Source organism: Lygodium microphyllum, chromosome 3, assembly GCF_053477565.2.
Source record: "Lygodium microphyllum isolate KBCC chromosome 3, Lygodium_microphyllum_v1.1.10, whole genome shotgun sequence".
Lineage (NCBI taxonomy): Eukaryota > Viridiplantae > Streptophyta > Polypodiopsida > Schizaeales > Lygodiaceae > Lygodium > Lygodium microphyllum.
The window spans coordinates 48,951,760-48,976,995 of NC_141137.1; the positions used below are offsets into that span (position 1 = coordinate 48,951,760).

Consider the following 25,236-nt stretch of genomic DNA (forward strand, 5'->3'; position numbering starts at 1 on the left):
ATCTATGATTGTAGGCATCTCTCCAAAATGAAAACCCATGCATTGTATAGCATCTTTAGCAATTGCTCACCTAGAATGCCAAGTAGCTCCATGCTGCAGTTAGCCTCATTTACCGCTTTACCTCTTCATACTTCTACTTCAGCACCCTTGCCACATGGCTGTTCTTTAGAGGGGATCCTACTGTCCAATTTGCCTTTGCAAAAAAGGAAAAGAAAACATAAGACCCATTCACTTGGGCTACCCAAGAGAGAAGATGTACATTGTCTCTCCAATCCTATTAGGTTCTTGGGCAGTCCATCGTGACACCCTTTTTTTGATGCCTTTCTCTTTCCCCAGCACCCTGTTGGTCTTGAGAGGGTATATTGAACAAGTACAATTGAAGGCCTCAATTAAGAGAAAATTATTGTGCAGTTCGGCCTAATATAACTGCACAAAAACAGCCCCAAAAAGAACAATTCACGAAAAATTCATCTCATTTGTGACAGTTGGACAAACGGCCAAAATCTCCTGTAAGAGGACGCAGCCATCCTTCATCCCCCATGCCCACACTTTCTGTGCAAGCTCTCCTTCACCTTCTTGATCATCATCATCCTTTCATGTCTTCATCAGATGCCTTGCTGCTGGTGCTGCCACCCCTGATGCTGGAGCTTCTGCCCTGCCATTGGAGCTGCTGCCTCACCTGTTGCTGCTACTGCCAAGCCTCTTGGTGGTGCTGCCCAGCTGTTCAGTCCTTTTGGCAGCTGCATTTCATGTGTAGGCTGCTACTGGGATTCTTCTAAACCTGCTGCTTCAGTCGCTTGGTTCCCCTCCCCTTGCCGTGCTGTGTTTTCATCTCCAGCACACATCTAGGGCTACATTTTGGTTATTAGCTTCTGCCCCACCTGTCAAATATGCTCGCTGTGTAGTACATTGCTGCCTTTTCATTGTTGCATCCTGAGAGACAGCTGCAGCCTGCAATTGGTCATGCGGCCTGCTGCCGTGCTGTTTTCAGCCCTCCACATCAGCTTTCTTCTTCAAAAATTGTTGTTGGACAGCTCTGCTCCTTGAGCTTCCTCGGTTGTATCTTTTTCTTCATCATTCATTCATTCTTTAGTCTTTCTTCTTCATTTTCATTCTCGTCTAAGTTCACACTGTGTTAGTCATATTTGTACACTCTTAGTATTTTCTCTCTAAACCTAGTGTATCTTCACTAGGGCATCCTTGCTTCATTCCAATAGTGTTGTTCACTCTATAGAGCTCTTGTGGTGCATGTACTCTCTCTTCCTGTCTCTGAGAGAGAGAGAGAGAGAGAGAGAGAGAGAGAGAGAGAGGAGAAAGAAAGAAAGATGTATTTACACCTCCAAACATCCAAAATGTCCTATGAGATAAAGAAACAAGTACATATGATCATGTCGTCTTGACTCAGAACACCAATGAAAATGAAAATGAAGATGGAAAATGAGAATACTTGTGAGTGTGTGTGTGAGAGAGAGAGAGAGAGAGAGAGAGAGAGAGAGAGAGAGAGAGAGAGAGGTCTTTTGGTACTTGTGTATGCAGCCTGGAGGAGAACCATTGGTCCTTTGCTTCGTTGACTTTGCAGATGCAAGGTGTGCAATGACAGCATTGGAGGCATTGCAAGGTACATTGCGTGAATATGAGAAAGAATTTATATTTTTGTGGTCTTTATTTTGTTCAATTCAAGGATGTGTGCTTTTTTTTCCATTGTTGAAAGTTTCATTTTAGATGACACTTCTATGTATATTATCTATAATAAGAGATTGTTTCTAAGCACTTGGTTTCTCAGAACATATTGATAACTCATTGTTGGGTGGGTTTCAAGAATGTGGAATTTTGCTTGTAAGAGACTCTTGAGTTTTGAGAGCATATGGGGGATGTGATGGTGTAAGTCTCTATGTTTAGAAAATTTGAACCTTTGAGGTGGATATTTCCTAATCCATGGACCATGGGGTATCATAAAGTTGTTTGATAGAACCGGCGTTCAGCTGAATACGTGGTAGGAAAGGATAGCTATGTTGATCCATCCTTAGGGAACTATCCATACTTTGAAGATTTACAAATTATATGATTTTTATATTCATCTTTTTGTATAGGTGAATTTTCTATCAAGTAAAAATAATACAGGAGTACTCTTTCTTGTATGTAGAGAATTTTGAACCAAGGAGGTACATGGTGCTAAGATGGTTGTGAAGGGGAATAGGGAAAGTAAATTGATCCTCAAGTTTATCAAAATCTTTCATTTTTCTTTGCATACTTTAGAGTTTCCTTGTGTGGTTTGAAGTGACCTTAAAAGCACAACAGATCTCATTCTAGTAACACCCTTAACTAGTAGGCAAGGCGACATTAAAATTATGACAAAGGGCCATTATTACATCAGCCCATTGTTTTTTGGGTTTTGTTGTTGGCTGTCCCATGGTTAATGTGGACAAGTTGAGGAAATCTTGGGCAATATACAAGCTTGATTGAGGGTGAGTCAGTTGTTTGAAGAGACTCTAACCCCCTCTCTTATATTGGCACACATGTTTTGCATTGATTTTGCATTGTTTTGAACTATTGATTGTTGCCAACTTTTATCAGACTTTGTACTCTTGCATTAAGTGGTATTTGGGCTCTGTCACCCCTCTTTGCTTTTGTCAAGAAGCAAAGTGGAGGTTTTCGAGATTTTAAGTTAAATGTCTGTTGGGTTTATTGACTATTTTGCCTTATTTGACCAAGCTTGTGCATTAGGTGGCGGCATTTGGGCTCTATCATCCCTCTTTGATTTGCTCAAGAAGCAAAGTAGAGGTTGATGAGCTTCTGAGTTAAAGGTCTATTGGGTTTATTGACTATTTTGCCTTATTTGACCAAGCATGTAAGTTGAGATTCTGTTGAAAGGTGTCCAACTGTTCAAGTGCTAAATCAAAATATCCCCCACCCTCTGGCCTCAAAAAAGAAAGAAGAAAAAAAGAAAGAGTGTGCCCAAGCTTGAACATAGTTGTTAGGTCAGAATTTGCAAAACCGTTTAGTGAGGGTTTTAGAGAGAATGCACCAACTGGATAGACATTGGCACGTACCATCTTGAACCTTGTCCTAACTAATTTTGGGCCTAGGAATGCAGACTGTAGTTGTGCATTCAAAATCTTCAAACTCAACTTCTAAGTGTCTTATTTAGTAACCATGTATCAACTCAAGTTCTGGCAGTTAGGAGCTGAAAAGTCCATTTCTAGAATACCTACAAGAGCCTAGATGTTGCATTTGGATCCAAAAAGTCATGAAAAAGTTCATTGTTTGATTTTAGCCAAATTTGCATGTGCTAGTTTTGGCTCAACCAATGGCCATCCAAGTGCAAAGCACTAGTTTCCCAAACAGATTGATCCTAGCATTGGTGCAGCCAATTTTGTTTTGATTTACACTCTAGGCACCTCAACCAACGGCCACGTGAAAATTTTGGCTTGAGCTGCTAGACATGCCCACTAAATCAAAATGTTTCATCTAAATTGTAAGTCCAAGTTGTTTCTTTTCCATCTTCTTGATAATGTAGATGAGGTGAAGTAGAGGAAAAGTCATTGGCATTGAAAAGACCAACCCTTTGGTCTAGTGTTTTGGGTCACACCACCAACCGAACAATCAAACTTCTCCCTAGGCATTAGGGACTTGCCATGGTCCCTTCTCACAAATGGTATACACATGGAATGCATGCAGTGTTGAAAGATATGACAAATGATGTATGCTCTAGGAAGAAGAGATGCTCTGTATCATCCCATAAGCACAATGAGGAGAGTGGAACAATGATAGATGACGGAGAGTCAGATCCACCCAAAACGATGAACAGCACGAGTCTCTTCTCCTCCCAACCACGCCTAGATCTGTGCTGGCCCTCCTACTCGGATTCCTTTGCCAGCCGTCAACTTTCTGGAGTCCTACTATTCCTAGACTCTCTTACTCTCTAGGCTCCCCTTAACCCCGTTCGGGCGCCCAAGAATCCGAACGGTCATTCTCGTGCATGTTCCCCTAAATTTACCTTAATGTGACATTAAATGTCACTTTTAATGTCACATTCCATATTTATGACCTTAATGTGACATTAAATATCACTTTTAATGTCACATTAATGTCACATTTCCTTCCCTTTAAGAATCGGTTTCGTCCTCGAAAATGATACTTGGAAGGTCTAATTGTAAATCGAGAAACCTTTTCTTTAAAGTACTTACTCGCTCCCATGTTGAGCTTTCTTCTGAACAATCTTTCCACTTAACCAAACATTCTTGATAAATAGTATTCCTCGTTCGCCTATTACGAACATTTAATATTTTTTCTGGTTCATGTGGATTAGATTGGTCATAGAATAACTCCTCAATATCATCATTTAAGATTAGATTATCCAAATCACCCAGCTTTTTCCTTAATTTATTTACATGAAAAACTGGATGTATTTTACTACCAGCAGGTAGTTGGAGCTTGTAAGCCAATTCTCCCACCCTTTTAAGTATTATGAAAGGACCACAATACCTTGGTGAAAGCTTCGGACAGTGTCCCTTTTTCATAGTTTTAGTTTTAGTTTGTTCAGGCACCTTAAGATAGACCAATTCTCATTCTTCAAAGGAGATGTCTCTTCGGTGAGGATCTGCATATGCTCTAGCTCGATTTTGAGCTTTTTTAATATTTTCTTGAGCAAATTTTAACATACTATTCATATCCTCCAAAAAATCTTTAGCTGCCTGAACCTTTTCCTTATGCAGTCCTACTGCAAAAGGAGTCTTGGGCTGAAACCCATACATTAACATAAATGGACTATATCCAATGGAAGAGTGCTTGGCACTGTTATATGCAAACTCTGCTATCGGTAAATACTCTTCCCAATTAGTTTGCCTTTTACTTACATATGCCCTAAGCATATCTTCAAGAATTTGGTTAACCCTTTCAGTTTGCCCATCTGTTTGCGGGTGATCCGCCGTACTCATGCTAAGTTTAGTATCCAATTTCCAAAATACCGCACGCCAAAAATGGCTATCAAATTTTCTATCCCGATCAGAAACTATATTTGCTGGAAGGCCATACAATCGGTATATGTTCTCTACGAACAATCTAGCCAATTCTGGTGTTTTAACATAGTTGGAATGAACCTAGCCATTTTGGTTAACCTATCCACAATTACCCACACAGAGTCGTGCCCCCTCTGTGTTCTAGGTAGAGCAACAATAAAGTCCATGGAGATACTCTCCCATTTTCTCGAAGGAATTTCTAATGGATGGAGAAGTCCTCCCATTTTTAATTTTTCAGCTTTATTAACCTGGCATTCATTACATTTGACCACATAGTCAAGGACGTCCTTATTCATTCTAGGCCAATAGAACTGCCTTTTAATAAGACTATAAGTCTTATTAACTCCTGGATGTCCCGCACTAGGGGTATCATGACACTCAAAGAGTATCTGGCGCCTTATTTCTATATCTTTCGGGACACATACCCTACCCTTGTAGAGTAGATAACCATTATCAATGGTAAAATTCTTCCACTTGAATCCAGTTTGAGCAACCCCTGATGCTCCATTTCCTTGTTGAACATCCTCAGATATTCCTTCCTCAGTAGAAGCACTTTCATTTGGATCCCCATTTTTTATTGCTTTCCATATGTTGGAATATGCCGGATCAACCTGGCATTTCCCTTTTAAAGATTCAAGCAAGTTGGAAGTGAACTGAGTAAAACTCAATTCATTAATGATGGGCATTTTGCTGAGTGCATCAGCTACTATATTATACTTTCCTTTTCTATATCTTATCTCATAGTCGAACTCTTGGAGGAGTTCGGCCCATCTGGCTTTACGCCCGTGTAAATCTGGTTGATCATTAAGCCACTTAATGCTTTCATGATCCGATAAAATTAATAGTTTGGCACCATACAAATAGTGCCTCCATTTCTTCATTGCATGTACTATTGCATACAGCTCTCTCTCATAAACAGAATAATTCTGTTTTGCACGATCTAATTTCTTGCTTTCAAAAGCAACTGGTCGACCTTCTTGTAATAAGACCGCGCCTATTGCCTTATCACTGGCATCAGCTTCAACCACAAATGGTTTATTGGGATCCACTATTAATAATACTGGAGCTGTAGCAATAGCTACCTTAAGTTTTTGAAAACTTTCATTTTGATCTGTTCCCTAATTAAAACTTTTCCCTTTCCCTTTAAGTTGGTCTGTCATTGGAACAGCTATTTTGGCATAATCTCGAATGAATCAACGATAAAATCCAGATAAACCTAGGAAGATCTGCAGCTCTTCCAGGTTCCTTGGAGGTGGCCATTCAATAATTGCCCTTACTTTTTCTGGATCCATGTTGATTCCCTCTTTCGAGATAATATGCCCCAGATATTTGATCTCTTGTGCAAAGAATTCACATTTAGTTTTCTTCGCATAAAGGGAATGTGTTCTTGACAGTTGGAATACTAATTGTAAGTGTTCCAAATGTTTTTCTCTTGATTTACTAAAGATCAAGATATCATCCAAGAAGACTACTACAAAATGTCCTAGATAGGGCCGTAAAACACTATTCATCAGCTTCATAAAGGTAGCTGGTGCATTAGTGAGGCCAAAAGGCATCACCAAAAAATCATAATGCCCATATCTAGTACGAAATGCCGTCTTGGAAACATCTTGTGCCTTAATTCTTATTTGGTGATATCCTGATCTTAAGTCTATCTTTGTGAAGAATTTTGCCCCTTGCAATTGATTAAAAAGATCTTCCATTCTGGGCATAGGAAATTTATTCTTCACCGTTATTTTATTAAGTGCTCTATAGTCAACACAAAGTCGCATAGAACTATCTTTTTTCTTTACCAATAAAGTTGGTGAAGCCCAAGGTGAATTACTAGGTTGAATAAACCCTTTATCCATGTAATCCTTAATTTGTTTTTCAACTTCTTGATGCTGTGTTTCACTTAATCAATACGGTGGTTTTGAAATTGGGTGTGTATCCTTATCTATATCAATTGGGTGATTTATATCACCCCTATCTGGTGGAAGGCCACTTGGTAAATCAAAAGGAAACACGTCTTTAAAATCATCTAACAAACTATTCAATTCATTATTAACATTCAACTCACAAACATAAGAAAAATGTTGCTTTATATTACAGAAAGTAAAAGTATTATGTACAGGAAGAGACCATAGCATATATACCTCACAAACTTCCTTCTTTATCAGCTTCTGAATTTCAGTAGAACACAGCAAAGGATTATCAGATACTTCATGTTCACCTTGAATGATAAAAGTCTTACCATTCCTTTCAAATTCCAGTGTATTATGGTGATAGCTATGTTTTAGGATGGTTCCAATCCCCATAGCCACTCCCTCCCTAGAGCAATATTAGCTCTTTCCATGTTCATTATTTGGAAATCACGCTTATCTTTATATCCTTGAATCTCGATTTCCAAATTGGGTACCGTTGTATCCCATATTTTATTGTCTTGGCCTTGCATCATACAAACAACATATTGATGCTCATTGTTTTGTTGGGGAAGTTTCACTTTTTTGACAAGTGCATAATTTATAAAATTATGTGTGGCAGAGTCATCAATCATGACTCTAACCCGTTTTCCAGCTATCAATCCATGTACTCTAAGTAAATCATATGGCCCAAAAGTAGGCTGCCACATAGAAGTTGACATACAACACTTATGTTGTATATCCATGTGCAAGACCTCTAAAGATTTATACTTTTCATGGCCCTTTAATTCTAAGGTCTGCACTACATGGATTTGTTTTTCTTTTCCCTTGCCCTTGTCCTTATCCTTTCCTTTGTCTTCTCCCTTTTTCTTTTGAGGGCAATTCCAAGCAGCATGGTTAGGGGATAGGCAATTAAAACACAAATTTTTTTTTTTTGGCCTTATCAAAGTCATTAGGACTTAACTTTAGCCTCATATATGGTTTCTTTTCAAAAGGTTGTTTTTTACCCTTGAAAAATAGCATTTTCCTTTTAAATTTGCTCACAAATTTTGAGGTTTCCAATTCCTTAGACTTGGGCTCCGTATCAGTGAGACTAGTGAGTGTGCCTGGACGCGTACTATCTTCATAAATTAATGCAAATTTAATTGCCTCTTCCAATGTCTTAGGTAAACTCCGTTTTACTTCCTTTTTACAGGCTTTATCTAGTCCCCTAATGAATCCTCTTGTTTTTTGGAATTCATCTATTCCTTCCAGTTTGAGGATTATCTCACGATATTCCTCCAGATATGTCAGCAGGGGTCTGCCCTTTTGTCAGACATAATCCTAATCTTCCCAATTTCTTTCCATTTCATTTTCAGGAAGAAATTCTTTTAAAAAAACGGATTCAAATTGAGCCCAAGTTTCAGGTATTTTATTCGCCTCCTTTAAAGTTCGCCACCACTTATATGCTTTGGGCCCCAAAGTTAAACTAGCCTCCAGTGCTTGGAGATGTGGTGGGGTATTTTTCAATTTATATAAATCTTCCCATTTTTGGAGGAAATTAAAGATTGTGTCTTTATTCCTATCTTTTTCCTCCCCGTAAAATTGAGGTGGTTTCATATCCTTTAAAACTGGATTATCCCTCAATTTATGGTAAGTTTGGGGTTCCTTAGGATCTCACATAGTCACATCTAAATCTTTCGATGAAGATGGGACATTCGAGGTTTCTATCTTATTTTTATCTCTTTCCAACAATAAAGTTAATTGAGATTTTATTTCAGTAAGTGTTTGGGTTACAAATTCCATTTGAACCCCCTGAGTTTGCACACGAGCAGTAAGATCATCGAATTGCTCTCGCGTGGCAAAAAATTCTTCCCATTGTTCTTCTTGTATGTCTGGTTCATGGGGATCTACCATAGGTTGATCCCCAGAACTAGAACTTTCCATTACCCTTTCTTTCCCTTTTTCTGCCATTAATACACTGGAATTGGAAAGCAAAAATAAGAAATTTGCATACAAGTAAAGTACTTTCCTGATTTTTAATGGCAGACAGTGGCTTCAGTCGTGTATGATATTTTTCCGTCTGTCTCACAGCAGTTGTCTCACGCACAGCAATCATGACACATTTTGCCTCCGTTGAGCACCATCAGATCACATTTTGCCTCATGGCTGATGCCTCACGACTGATGCAGCTGACGCCTCATCTTTTGTTGACCAGAAACGGAATCGTGTTGTCTCTCGCTGGTTCGTTCTGCAGGCGTTGACCAGAGACGAATCCCCTTTTTGCCTTACGCTAGTCGACGGACCAGAAACGAATCCCCGTTTCTTTTTCGCCTTACGCCAGTCGTTTCTCCAAAAAAAATGTCACTTACGTGACGTGGCGCTTCTCCCCTTTTATTTTCCTTCACGGCGCGTCGCTTGGTACTCACACGATGTGACGTGGCACTTCTCCCTTTCGTTTTTCTTCACGGCCCGTCGCCTGGTACTCACGCGACTTTACAAAAGACTGACGGCCTGACTGGCGACTGACAACTTGACGGATTTCTGACAATTTAACGAACGATTAACGATCTGAGACATTGAACCATAGGCTCTGATACCAATGATAGATGACGGAGAGTCAGATCCACCCAAAACGATGAAAAGCATGAGTCTCTTCTCCTCCCAACCACGCCTAGATCTGTGCTGGCCCTCCTACTCGGATTCCTTTGCCAACCGTCAACTTTCTGGAGTCCTACTATTCTTGGACTCTCTTACTCTCTAGGCTCCCCTTAACCCCGTTCGGGCGCTCAAGAGCCCGGACGGTCATTCTCGTGCATGTTCCCCTAAATTTACCTTAGTGTGACATTAAATGTCACTTTTAATGTCACATTCCATATTTATGACCTTAATGTGACATTAAATATCACTTTTAATGTCACATTAATGTCACAAACAACCCAAAGGCTATATAACCATGTACTTGGTTCTTATTTCAATGTAATGCTATTGTACTTTATACTTCCAATCCGTATCCTTGTCATGCCCTACTCAAGATTGTGTTTATGAGTCCAAGCACTTAATCTTGGAACCTAATTCACTTGAGTAACAATCATTGTCTCTTGTCTATGTCATCATGGTTCATGTCTATGTATTCTATTTTCCATAGCTAAACCATGGTCAAGATCCGTGTTTCTCAACATGGTATCAGAGCCATGGTGAGCATGGCCAAGCTCATAAAACTCTTCCTTCAGCTCCTCTTCATCTCTGGTTAGCTCATTGTCAGCTCATGAGCTCATTTCTCACTCCAACTCCACTCTTTCCTTCATGGTAGCCATAGCCAGCTTGCACCTACCCTACTTGGAGCTAGGTATCTCTTCATATAAGCCAAATCTCTTCAAGCTTCCTTCTGGAGATTTGTTCCTCACCTCAGATGCTCCTCTATGTCACATTGACATTGGTGATTTATAACTTCGGAATTACTGAAATTCGTCGTCGTTGTCTTGTCTTCTGCGCCTATCACTGTTCGTGCCGTTGATTCTCCTCTTGCACGCCGCGGTTCATTCTGCAGCTATAGGGCATTTGAAGCCCATCACATAATCTTTCTCATAATAAATTTTGAGCCCAAATAGTCCAATGTGGGAGTGTTGCTATAACAGAAAAACCAATCCTGTCCTAAAACCCTAAACAGAGACTTCATAGCCGTTTTACTTCAAGCTTTTTCCACTTCATTTTCTCACTGTTCTCAGCTCAAGCAACCCTTTGTTACTTAGATCTGATCAGTCCCCAACAAGTTAACCCTCAAGAAGAAGATTTCGAGCAGTCCACTTGAAGATCAAGAAAACTACTTGAAGATTAAGTATCATCAAGCTTGACATCAAGTTTTTCACAGCTAGTATCTTTTGATACTAATCTAGTGCTTCTTAGCACTTGTGTTTTTTTGGCACATTCAAGATCATCTAGTTTGCTAGTTTTACTTCAGTTCTTGCACTGACAAACGTGAAGATTTTTAATATGGAATGCCCAATAGATTAAATTCCTTGTAAGCCTCAATCTCATTGTAAAAGGATAGAAACTGCGCGAGTATACTCGCGATAAGACCTCCTACAAAATGTTTAAACTTGAGCAAATAGCCAAATTCAATGGTAAAGGCTTTCATGTCCGGAAAGAAAAGACAATGTACCATCTTATGAGGAAAGACCTTTGGGATCTATTTGAGGATGATAGAGGAGATATAGATGGTAAGACGGAAGATGATAAAGACAGGTTTGTTTTGAAGTAGTCTAGCTCAAGACAAAAGAGTGGAAAAAAATGAACAACAAAGCTTTAGGCATCATTGCTTGGGGACTATTTGATGATGTATTGCACAATATCTCCGACATCAAAGATGCAAAAAAGGCATGGGATGAGCTTGACAGGATCTCTGGAACTCAAGCTAAAAACTCAAAAGTAAAATTACTCTTGCAGTTCTATAAGCTAGATGTAAAGGATAGTGCTTCTATGACCATGTACATTAACAAGTTTAAGAGTCTAAAAACTCAACTTGCAATTTTAAAGAACATAGATGAGGATCAAGCTACAACGGTGCTACTAGCAAGTGTAAATCAAGAACCATATGAGACCCTTGTGTCTACCCTAAGTAATGTTTCTAATCTCTCACTTGAAGACATTGAGCATTCTCTACTTGATGGAGAAAGTAAACTTAAAAACAAGGATGCAAAAGAAATCATCTCAAAGGACAATCTCTTGTACACGAAGGAAACTTATGGAGCAAAAGGATGTGGACGAGGATTCAACACCACCAACAAGTATCGGGTCACATGTCATTATTGTGGTAAGATTGGGCACATGGCCAATGAATGTTTCCACAGGAAAAGAGCACAATAGGTGCAAAATGGTGACCATCAAACTCAGTGAAGAAGATGCTTTTGCTATGGATAATAACTCTGACAGATTGTTTTGAAGAAATTTGCATTGCATCTTTCCCATAGTGGATTTGCTTTGGTTTTAAAAACAAAGCCCCTTGCCAAAGATGTAAAGTTTCAAGCTTTAACTTGGCTAGGTTGCCTATGAGCTAGTCTCTTGGGCCATGTAATCATGTAGGGGGGCGAAAGCGAGCAAGTGTAGGAACTCATCATTTGAGGGGGGTGTTGAAAGATATGACAAATGATATATGTTCCAGGAAGGGATGCTCTGTATCCCATAAGCACAGTGAGGAGAGTGGAACAACCCAAAGGCTATATAAGCATGTACTTGGTTCTTATTTCAGTGCAATGCTATTGTACTTTGTACTTCCAATTTGTGTCCTTGTCATGGCCTACTCAAGATTGTGTTTATAAGTCCAAGCACTTAATCTTGGAACCTAATTCACTTGAGTAATAGTCATTGTCTCGTCTATGTCATCATGTTTCATGTCTATGTATTCTATCCTCCATAGCTAAACCATGTTCAAGATCCGTGTTTCTCAACGTGCAGGCCATTATTATCAAATATCTGCATTCCCAATGCTGAATCATTGCTGTGTAGCCAAACAGTGGCTGTGAATACCCCAAATTTTGTACCCAAACTGATCCAAACAGCAATTCAAAAGTCATTGGCATTGAAAAGACTAAACCTTTGGTTTCGTGTTTTAGGTCACACCACCAACCAAACAATCAAACTTCTCCTTAGGCATTAGGGACTTATCATGGTCCCTTCTCACAATTGGTATACACATGGAACGCATGCAGGCCATTATTATCAAATATCTGCATTCCCAATGCTGAATCATTGCTGTGTAGCCAAATGGTGGCTGTGGATGCCTCAATTTTGGTACCCAAACTGATCCAAACAGCAAGTCAATGTTGTATCGCCACTTGTAGTATGACTTTGAAAGGCATGAGAGCAAAAAGCCCCAAAAATTTCTGTGTAAATTTCGAGAAATTGCAGAAATTAAGAGTTACTTATACAAGTAACGATCAATATTGGTGGTGCATCTTGAGTTTTCAGCGCCAATCAGAGCCAATTTCAGCAAAAGCCCCAAACTACTTCTGCAAATGTTGATGAGATTGCACAATGTCAGTGATTTTGTGTTGGAGTGTGCAAACAACCTTGAATTGAGCAAAGGCCCCAAATTTTTGAGGGCTTGGGATGCTACAGGACACCAGATGCTTTGCAACTGCTGGGCAGACTTTGGGCTATACTTAGAAAGGCGGCTGAGAAGTAGGGCTGCAATGTAGCACCCTGGAGGGGGACCTTGGTGGCACTGTTGGCTGTAAGTGCAGGAGCAGGTGGCAGCGCTGTACAAGTAGGTGATGGCAGCTCTGCTGAAACAGTGGCAGGTTGGACAGACACCAGGTGGCACTGCCGGAAAAGTCGGTGGCCAGCATAGAGTAGCCTAAGCAGGTTGGCGTTGCCTGGATAAGGTGTAGACTGGTGGTGATAGAGTGCAGGGAGGTGGTGGCAGGGTGCAGGCAGGCCGGCAGGTGACTGTAGGGAGGCAACATCACAGTTGTAGTACGTGGCAGGGCAGCTGGTGGTGGTGCTGCTTCTTCTTCCAAAAAAAGCAACGCCTGCAGCTCCTTCTCTTACAGAAACAGCAGTAACTCCTCCTTTGGCTAACAAGACTTTAGGCTGGTGGCACCAACTGAGTGATGGTGAGGTGGAACCCGCGAGACTAGCTTTGATACTAACTGTTGGAAACGGAGGAGAGAGAGAGAGTGTGTGAACACAAGACAGTGAACTAGAGTGGATAGTGTTCGCACACTCAAAAGATGCAAGTACTAGAATGATATAATGGAAGTACAATAGGTGTAAAGTAAGTTAGACCTATCTCTAACTGAAATGGAGTTAAACTAACTTCGAAAGTAGTGACACAACTTACTTGTGTTTTCGCACCACACACTAAAACATTGGGCATCGCCCAAAATTGACTAATTCTAACAAATTTGATGGAAATTTTGTTCACGTCCAAGACTTTGATATCTAGCAAAGAAGAATTTTGTCTTCAACAACGATTTTAAATTTTCAACTAGTTGAGATGTTTTCAGAGCAAAAAGCTTAGAAGCTTCTTTCTTTAGAAAATTGACATGTGGCATCTAGAATACGACATATGTCACCTAAAGTGACAAGTATCCTTGCACTTGTCATTTTGCTTATGTCATTTTCAACAAACACTTGTCTTTTATAGCTTTCACTTTTTACTTTCGAGTATCCAAGCTTCACACTTGTATATTGGAAGTCTCTCTCCAGTTCAAGAAGCTCTAATGGTGAAATTTCAGCCACATGATTTATACACTCCTATGTAATACTCACCCCAGCACTTTCTACTCAACTTGGTCAAATCAAAGCATGAAAGAAGAAAATCAGCTTGCTGTTTGGTGTATACAAAAATTAGTAAGCCCTAATTTTTAGATTTGCAGAAAATCAGCCCCCATTGTATATGGTTCAAGTACTTTGTGCATGTGGTTGGTTTCAATAAACTCCTATAAATGGGGAGGGCTGGTTCTCCTCTCATCGTGGTATGGATGGAGATTGTTGGAGAGACCCGTTGTATCCATGATCTCCAAAATGATTAAATGCAAGGTCTGAATTCCATATGAGATCATTAGAGCAGAGTTAGCAGTTACACCAATTGTAGTAGAGGATCTCACTCGGTCCGCCGTCATCTACATATATAACTTATGGGATTTACCCCAATATAGATATGCTTGACTGGCTCTTAAGTCCTCTCCTTAGCTTGCTGGAGAGGGTGTTACTTCGTGTTGGTATGCATAGATGTCAGCCTGGTTTGAGTTACATGGCTTCAACATGGGCAAACTATCCCCCTTTCAATACTTCCTAAATGCTCCATTCCTTACTTTGAGCCAATCAAAGATCGGCAAGGTCATCAAGTTAGACATCACCCAACTAGACACTAGGATGACATGGTTAACACTAGTATATGAGTTAGGGACAAAGACATGGTTGTCATGTATGAAAGGTATGATATGGTACGGTACGATAAATTACGGTACTAAATGGTAGCTTATGATTTTATAAGATACGGTACGATATTAGTATGAAAAAAAAACTAAAAATTTTAAAAAACTATAGATGATAAGACACATGTTTAAAGTGAAAATAGGCTATAGCTATGCCATTACAAAATAAGATCAATGTTCATACATGATACAATTGTCATAGGAGTCGGGAGTCAAACGAGTCACAATTCATGACAGACTCAAGAGTCGATTGGAATCTGCCAATTTGGATACAATTATCAATGATACATCATCATCATCATCATTTGCGTGCTCATCAAGAGAGTCTAAAGATAACTCCTTGGCATCAGATGATGAGACACTCTCATATTCATCCTCACTAATGAGGTTACCATCATCATCAAATGATGGCTCCCTAGGCAATGGCTGTGGAAATGTAGGCAAGGGAGGGATGTCATCATTAGGGATGGGATGAGAGCTACTAGAGCCCCATCTCACATATGTTTGCAAACCAATCGATGAGATCAGTCTTTCTCCTCAGGTAGGGTGATAAATAACCTGATCAAGCACTAATTACAAGTATAAAATTCACATAAACTGAAAATGCACACTTTATCACTTAAATCTTGGACATTGGATACCCAGTTGACCTCAAAATTGGCATCCCTTGTGACATTTCTTTATCTTATATTGCAAACCAAAGGAGTACAACTGAGATCCTTTGATTTCCTCTACTAATCCAAGTGCCTCTTGCTATCAAAATTAACCAGTAAGTCTCCAAATCAATTTGCCCCCTTGGTTTACTTAGGGATAGTATAAAATTCATGTAAACTGAAAATGCACACTTTATTACTTAAATCTTGGACATTGGACGTCCTGTTGGCCCCAAAATTGGCGCCCCTTGTGATATTTCTTTATTTTATATTGCAAATCAAAGGAGTATAATTGAGATCCTTTGATTTCCTCCACTAATCCAAGTGCCTCTTGCTATCAAAACTGACCAGCAAGCCTCCAAATCAATTTGCCCCATCGTTTACTTGGGGATTGGCCTTCACCTTGCTATTCGAAAGACAAATTCAGCTCCAAATTTGATATTGGTTGACTAGCCTCTTGGATCTCCTTGAAATTCCTCAATTTCAGCTGTTGAAATTCAAGTCCTAGGCTCTCAATTTTGAGCACACATCCTGAGGTAGTTGTCAAAACTCTAATTTTTGCTATAAATTAGGGTTTATAGTAGAGATTGATTGAAATATCTTTCTATGATGGTTCAAACTGCTGGAAAATGCTAAGATAACTTGAGAGAAGATAGGGGATGAGAGAGAATGTTGTAGAGAGAGAAATTCAAAATTTCATTGCGAGAAACATTGAAAAACTATTTTTGTCTTGCTCAAACAACCATGGAAGCTGTCATCTACAGCTTAGGACTACCAAAAAGACTGTTGCTCCCTCGTGTATGCTATCATTTGTACCAAAAGGAGCTTGGGCTGTTGTCACTTGCTCCTGGAGGGCTCCAAATTGTTGTAACATACTGTAGGACTAATCCTTGGTGGCTGCAAATCACATTGGCAATCTCTCCTTGGTCTCTGACAACCTCCTTCTCTCTCACAACGACTGGAATAGACTTCCACAAATTCCTAAAAACGTTTTTTCCACTTTCATGGGCAAGTTTTGCCAAGTGGCAACCTTCTAATTTCATTTTTCAGGATTATCCAACTTATTAAATTAATTTTCAGAATATTAATTTAATATTTACTCAAGTGCCTAAAAAATTAATTTCACCAACCAATAAATAAATTGGCCAGACCAATTTGTGTTTCAAGTATCCTTGAGCAATTATTGACTCTTATGCTGACATTAATTAATTTATAAATGTCAGTCCCTAGTGGCACGACCGATACTTATTGGACAAATAATAATTTAGGGTCAAAACTGACACCAACTAGCTTCTAAAGATCTGTACCAAAAGGAGTTTGGATTGTTGTCACTTGCTCTTGGAGGGCTCCAAACTACTGTCACATGCTGTAGGACTAATCCCTGGTGGTTGTAAATCACATCGGCAATCTCTCCTTGCTCTCTAATGACCTTCTCCTCTTTCACAATGACTCAAATAGATTTCCATCAGTCCTTGAAAACGTTTTTCCCACTTGCATGGGCAAGTTTTGCAAAGTGGCAACATTCTAATTCCATTTTTCAGCATTATCCAGCTTATTAAATTAATTTTCAGAATATTAATTTTAAAAATTAATTTAATAATTATTCAAGTGCCAAAAAATTAATTTCACTAGCCAATGAATAAATTGGCTAGACCAATTTGTGTTTCAAGTATCCCTGAGTAGTTATTGACCCTTAGGTTGGCATTAATTAATTTATTAATGCCAGTCCCTAGTGGCATCTCTAACACTTATTGACCAAACAACAGTCCTAGGGTCAAAACTGACACCTACTGACTCCCGAAGTCCAATTGGCATAACTTATCGCAACTTTTGCCAGCTTATTAAATTAATTTTCAGAATATTAATTTAATAATTACTCAAGTGCCCAAAAAATTAATTTCACTGACCAATGAATAAATTGGCAAGATGAGTTTGTGTTTCAAGTATCCTTGAGCAGTTATTGACCCTGAGGTTGGTATTAATTAATTTATTAATGTTAGTCCCTAGTCGCACTGCAAACACTTATTGGCCAAATAACTGTCCCAGGGTCAAAACTGACACCGACTGACTCCCGAAGTCCAATTGGCATAACTTATCACAACTTTTGCCTTTGACACCCACTGCATCCTGAGGGTCCTTGGCATGTTACTATGGAATACCTGCCATGTGTATCACATATGCTTAAACAACCTTGCAGATTTGATTACTAACTTAATCAAATATTATTAGCAAGATTAAAGCATCTCAAAATTTTACATCACACTCGAACAACTTCTCATCTTGGAGGGTGTCGAATGACCATGTCCCTACTAGCAACTACCGCAACTTGAACTCCTCGAATTGGTCAAACTCCTTGCCCATGAGCATGTTGGCTACGAGTGTCGCGAGCGTTTGTTGCTATGAGCTCTCTATAGAGCTCTGCAAAGATTTGTTCCTCCTCCTCATCAACCTCTTGGTGTACACTCGGAAGAGTGTCGCTTGTCAACTTGAATGTATCAACATTCATCTGTACAATGCACATAAGATTATAAATATTAAATTGTTAAGTATAAAATTGAAAACAACAAATTTAAACTTGAGTTAACCAAAATGATAAGTGTTTACCTGTTTTAGACTATCCATGGTTATCATGGGCTTCATCATGTGTAAGTTAGTGCGGCAATAGAATAGTGGCTCTTACTGTCGTGTGCTAAGCCGATTGCGAATCTTCATGTGAATGAGAGAATAGGTACTCCAATTTCTCTCACATGCACTCGAAGAGCAATCTTGAGCAAGGACTCTCATGCCAAGGGCTGAAGAGTCTGCAACACATATTTGAAATTCTGCCACCAAAAGAGAGGCTTCACAAGTAACTCTCTTCTCCAACAAGTGGGAGAAGCAAAAGCCACATACCCTCCTTGATTTTCATAGCATCCAAGCTCCTCTAGAATTGTGTTGGGGCCATCCATGAGACCACATGAGTGAGATATGCAAGGTATTTAGAACAAGACTCTCTATCATCCATGACTGTTGGAGACTTGTAGGCCGGATGTAATAGTGCTGCAAATCCAATGATGGGCTTACACATCCATGCCCATGACTTCCTGATTACTATGCAAGCCTGTGCCTCCACCAATGTTGCTCTAAAGAAGTGAACGAGAAGGCCCATGGTGGACCCATTGCAATCACTCATACGTAACAGCCTATAAAAGGGAGTCGCGGCAATCACGATCCCACGGACTCTCTACCAGAATTGCTCATCGAGGCACAAGTGCTGCATGGCTTTCACCTCCTCTATCTCATACTCATCGCACTCATTCCATGTTGGGTGTAAAGGCCCTCTGTTCACTTCGTATTGTATTATTTATTTGTATATGTGAATGCACCCTTGTGGGTAAAAGCCCATAAACAATATAAATACATTCTTTATCTTTGTGTACCAACACATCATTGGTACACAAAAAAACTACACATCCTTCACATTTGTTGCTGCCACTTCTAGGCTTTTGCTTGCAACTCTCCTCCAACTGGTATCAAAGTGCACATTCAAGGTAGTTGGTCGTGAGCACACATCCCGAGGGAGCAAACTGTTCATGAGTAGTTGCACGCATATTGATGCAACATTTTTCAGCCTCTGTATTGGCTGGTTGTGCATAAACAGCAGTGGTGTATTGCTGATAAAGCAAGGACAGCAAGTGTATTTGGTGGTTAAGCTTGGATGTTTGCAGATTCTTTGGCTGATATTTGCGATTTTGGCAAAATGGCTACAACTTCTTCCAATTCTGACACAAGAAGTTTAATGGAAATCAAACGGTTTGATGGTCAGAGTTGCGATCGTTGGAAAGATGGTATGGAGGGTATTCTTTTCTTGAAAGATTGTGAAGATGCTTTGCAACTAAACAAGCTTGCACAGATGCCAGATAAAGATTTGGCTAAGATGAACAAGAAAGCAGTGGCCTACATCAAAATGGGCGTCACTAATGATACCCTTATAGATATCAAAGGCTTGGATACAGGTTATGCTATATGGCAGAAGTTGTAGACCACTTATGAGATTACCATACTTGTCAATCAGGTGCATTTAATGTGGAAGTTGGTGAATGTGTGGCTGGATGAGTCCAAGCCAGCTTTTGAGCACTTGACTGCATTTACAGGTATTCTGAATTAGGTGAAGGATGCAAATCTTGACTTTGATGATAAGCTAAGAGCTATTTTCTTGATCATGACACTCCCAGACTCATGGGAAACACTTCTGGTTTCTTTGAGCAACAATCCTAGTCTCACATATGATGGTGTGAGAGGGTCTATTCTCAATGAAGAGATTAAATGAAAATGCAGTGGTGAAGGCAGTAGTTCAGTATACAATGTCAGAGGTAGAGCTGATAAGATGAATGCAAATGCAAGACAAAGAAGCATAAGTAAGAGTAGAGGGAAAGAAAAGCAGCAAGATGTTACATGTTATTAGTGTGGCTGTAAAGGTCACAAGAAGCCTGATTGTAGATACTTCAAAAAGGAATAGGAAAGAAAAAAGAATGCAGGAGACCAGAAGAAAAAGGAGGAAAAAGCTGATGTATGTGAGGGTTCAAATGACAAAGAAAAGTTCAATGTGACCTCCAGTATTGTCATTGAAGAACTATTTGATGCAGATGGTGATGTACTTTGTGCTATCAGTGATGCTCTTACTCTTCATGTTCAAGACATGTAGAGCAGATGTTATTGATGCATTATTGACAGTCGATGATGGATTGACATAGACATGGATAGTAGACTCTGATGTTTCATCTGTATGGGCAGTGCTGCATATTTTGTCTCATTCATTGATTACTGTTCTAGAAAAATTTGGATATATTTATTGAAAAAGAAAAGTGATGTATTGGCTGCATTTAAGTCATTTCATGCATATGTAACCACTCAAATAGAGAATAAGATTAAATGTCTCAGAACAAATAATGGAGGTAAGTTCACGTCTACTGAATTTAAGTCCTTTTGTGACTTTCATGGTATCAAAAGGGAGCTTACAAATCCATACAGCCCTTCCTTGAATGGTGTGGCAGAAAGATATAACAAGACATTGTGTGAAAGAGTGCAATGCATGCTGTCCACTGCTAATCTCCGTCATGAATTTTGGGGGTGGCATTAAAAACCGCGGTACACATTTGCAACCATTCTCCTAACAAGTCCTTAAAGAATGGCATCCCTGAGGAGGTTTGGTTTGGCAAACTGGCCTCATATGACCATCTACGTATCTTCAATTTTGATGCATTTGTACATGTCAGGAATGAACCGAGAAGTAAGCTTAATGCTAAGTCTACCAAGAGTATCTTGATGCTAAGTCCACCAAGGGTATCTGTATGGGTTATGATGATGAAGGTGAAATGGGCTATAGGGTATGGTTACCTTAGTTCAAGAAAATTGTATGTAGCCGAGATGTGGTGTTTAATGAGGCAAAGTTGTTGAAAAATGCTTTGGCCTATGATGAAGACTCCAAGAGAGTCAAATTTCAGCATGTAAAGCCACCCACTATGTCAGAAAAGGAACCTCATGATGCTTTACTGCAGGCTGAAATTGATGATCAGCAAGTTATTTTTTGAGTCAGAAGAAGTTGAACAGCAAAGGGATGCTCATGAAGGTGCTGGACAACAAGATGTAGGTGCTGGTCCACAAGATGAAGGTGCTGAATAGCATGAACAGCATGCTGAACATGGTTTGCAGCAGCCTGAAAATGTTGAAATTAATCGGCCTCCTGATGTAGAGCCAGTACTAGAGAATGTAGATCATTGGGTACACAGGTCTACTCGTTTTAGAAGGAAGCCACTAAGATTTGACTCCTCTTTGCATTATGTTATGTTGATAGATGAGGGTGAGCCTCTTACTTATAGAGAGGCAAAGTTATGTAAATTCAGCAATAAGTGGGAGCTTGCAATGCAGGAAGAAATAAAATCTCTGTATGCAAATAATACTTGGGATCTTGTATCTCTACCCAAAGGAAAGCTCTTCCAAATAAGTGGGTGTATAAGGTAAAAACAGTTGATGGGAAACCCAAATACAAGGCAAGATTAGTTGCCAAAGGTTATGCACAGAAGGAAGGTATTGACTTCCAGGAGGTCTTCTCTCCTGTCGTGAAGATGACCACTTTACGTTTGCTATTTGCTCTCATTGCAGTACTTGACTTGGAGTTGTACCAAATGGTGTCGGGGCACCACCGTCTAGCATAGGGCGGCGGACCACACCTCATAAAGGCACTCCAACAACAACCACACATATAAGCAAAGCGAATTGAAGAAGGCTTTTTCAACTGAAGCGTACTATGCTTGCAATACATCGCAAGCACCTTTACCTTCACTGCGAAGAAGGTGACAACTAATATAGCCTTATGGACTACCCTCTTCACCCATTTGAGCTTCCCGATGTCCTCCATGAGCAAGTCCAAACAATGACTTACACATGGAGTCCACACTATTGAAGAAAACTCGGCCTCAAGCAAATGGCCCATGCACCAATAATTGGATGCATTGTCGGTAACAACTTGCACCATATTTTATGGGCCCACCTACAACCACGTTATATATGCATAAATTCAAAATTATGATAAGGAAAGCTTCGGAGGGACATGAATTCAATATTATAATAATGAAAGCACTAACTTTAAAAAGACAATGTATGCCTCAATGATAGCTTGCCGAATGTGGCGGTAGATGAATGTGTTGGTTGTTTTGCTTTTTCTCTTGCTGGTGTTTACGGCTCTTAAAAAATATGTGCCGAGTGAACATGAAACAAGTACGTTGATGATGCCCCGTTTCCTACAGTCTCTCCATCCGGCGGGGAGAATGGAGCAACTATATTTTGTCCATGTGGCCCGAATAGGATCAAGGGCTCTATGAATCCTCTCCTCCTCTTCATCAATCTTCTTCGTCCTCATGTCATTGTATGTAACACTGCTCCATCCTTCACATGGGTCGACTTTGGCAATGGTTCTCACCATCTTTCTCCATTGCTCATGCTTTAGGACAAAAAATGTAAGATTGCACTTAATCACCATGTGTGCAATCTCAATGTCCACTTGTCGTTGGCTTTCTCTAAGAAAGGCAACCAATCCAACCATATGACCGGGAGCTTGAGAGAGGAAGGATTGCCTTCTCGGTATCTGCATGAGCCACTAATCTTTGCCTTTTGCCAACGTTGGAGCGAGAAGTGGATGTGGAGTTGGTACCACTAATGGTAGAGGCCTCACCTACATTGGTTGAAGATACACCTACATTTGAGGCTTTCTCACGAGTAGACATAGGTGTGGGTGCCGTCGTTGATGTGCCGTTTCCTCCTCCTCTAGTGAATCCCTCTCTCATCTTGATGAGAATCTCATCCGCAATGTGTTGAGGGTTTGCCTTGCATACGGCAACTTGCTCCCCCGTCTTGGAAAGATGTTGATGAAGCGGGTTGCACCACTTGTGTAGCGCTTTCTGCAATACTTTCATGTCCAATGGTGGGAGTTGGACTTTTTTGTGTCCTCCACATGGATGGCATGCAAGTTGAGGGCCTCATGTTTCTCGCATGTCATGATGTCGAGGCGTCGAGATGAGGCTCGATGGAGAGAAAAGAGTTGAGACTCGTCACTCCGATCACAATGATACTTGAAGAGGGAGGGAATGGCAAAAAGAGGAGAGAGTGAGATCTTTAGAGGCTTGAAGAGGGGCGGGGTGGGGAGATGATGCTTGAAGAGGGAGGGGATGGGGGGAAGAGGAGAGGGGAAGGGGAGATGATACTTGAAGAGGGAGGGGATGGGAGGTTGATGATTGGAGACAAGAGGAAGGGAATGAGCCTTGAGGAGAGAGTGAGACTTGAGAGAGTGTGCAAATGAGCCCCAGGTCCAAGGACCAACACCCATCCCTTTTTGCCAAACACTGCTCCACGAAAATGCACCGAAATCGTTCTAGATAACCTGTTTTCGTTCATAGGATGGATGGCCAAAACGTGCCTAAAATCATGTATGGATTCCTAGATTCTGTATGGTACGGATCCATTCGTATGATGTACGGAGGCCACATGTCACGAAGATGGCTTTCTATAGAGAGCATCTTCTCCACACTACCGATAGTGGCTTTATTGTCTACATGAGATTTATTAAGGCCCATCTCTCCCAAGAGATCAGATGTGCTAGTGGCTACTTGCGCACATCCTCACATTTGTTGGAGATTGAGATTGGTAGATATAGATCCATACCACCCAAGTAGTGTATATGTCGGGTATGCTAGCTTGAGCCAAAGATCGAGGAGCATTACATCTACGGTTGCCCAACTCACTGTGAGATATGAGACGGCTTTCATTGATGTTTAGAGATGAGTTTGGTCCACGATTGAGAGTCATTGATTATGTAGATCAATGATGACTTGGCCTCTTCCTCCTTGAGATGCAATGGCTTAGAGAGACATTGAGGACCTATCTAGATGCTAGTGTGAAATGATCTAAGGATCATCATGCATAACCTTTTGATGTGTATAGTTGTTGCTCGGTTGTGGGAAAGCTCCTATGGCTGGTCCACGCTAGGCTAGAACTTGCATACTTAGTGTTAGTGCTCAGTTAATATTTCAATGCACCAAAACTCTTCCATTGGATTGCATGTTTGCATGTGTTGAGATGCATTAAGTGTACCTGTTCTTATGGCTTCCATTTTGGTAAGAGTTTGATTTTGCAGGGTTTCATTGATTTTGATTGAGCAAGGGACCATGACATCTAGCATTTCCATGGTGGCTATATATTCCTTTTGGCCACGGCTCTCATTGTTTGGTCAAGTTGTACAAAGGAGACAATTGCCTCCACAATCGAGGTTGAATTTTGGGCTCTCTATGATGGCACCACCAAGGCCATCTATTTGAGGAGCTTCTTGGTGGAGCCATAGTTCTTGTGCATCATCTTGACTGTGATCTATTGCAACAACTAGAGTACGATAGCATTTGTTAATAATCCCTTCATCAGTCCGTAGACAACACATATCAGTGCTAGGCAATATTTGCTTGGAGTTCGTACCATCATCAAATACTTTTGCAAATATTCTAATTAAACTAGCCGACTAGTTGGTCCTTAAGTATGTACTTCCAGAGATTGAAGTGGGTGCTCCCTCCCCTTCGATATTGGCATGATAGGGAGAGGGGGTTCCCATAGCTTTTCCTTCCACAGTCCAATGGTGAGAGGGAGCAACTTCTTCTCTTGGTGCATTACAAAATTTTGGTCTCACTATTCTATTAGCTATATTTATACTTTGTACCATAATTTGTTCGCATCTTAATGATTATAATTGTAAAAGGGCTTAGGGCACTTTAGTAAGTGAACAATTTCCCTATTAGAGCATTGTCCAAATGACACCGATGCATTTGTTCTATTTGAGCATGACACTTTACATTACCCCTTGCATCAAATCTTGTGTTGGCATTGTGCGTTTGTGGACGAAGCCCTTTGGATGAAGGGAAAATTCAAAAATTGTATTTGCAAGCACCAATCCAAGGATAAAAATGTCATTGCATTTGTGCATAGTAACCCTTTTCCTTTATCGTAGAGTGATTGACTTTTGATACACCATATTTATGCACATCATATAGCAGTCTCTATGGCAGTACATCGTCATATGGCAGCATATGGGACATACCTCTGTACTTCTTAATCAACAACATCCTAGCGGGTGATTGGATATGACTTTCTGTTCTGTGATGTTGGAGCAAGCCATCCCTTTTTTCCGTGTGGACACAAATTTATATGGAAAAAAAGGATAGTTCAA

At 40.2% G+C, this 25,236-nt stretch overlaps 1 protein-coding gene across 1 annotated transcript in view; it reads left to right on the forward strand.

Moving 5' to 3' along the window:
• Nucleotides 1-25,236, forward strand: part of LOC148038308 (nuclear speckle RNA-binding protein A-like) — an 86,661-nt gene that overhangs the window by 52,237 nt on the left and 9,188 nt on the right. Inside the window, exon 5 of the mRNA XM_087670438.1 lies at nt 1,537-1,618. Coding sequence (XP_087526564.1) covers nt 1,537-1,618 — 82 coding nt within the window. The remainder of the gene's footprint in view (nt 1-1,536; nt 1,619-25,236) is intronic.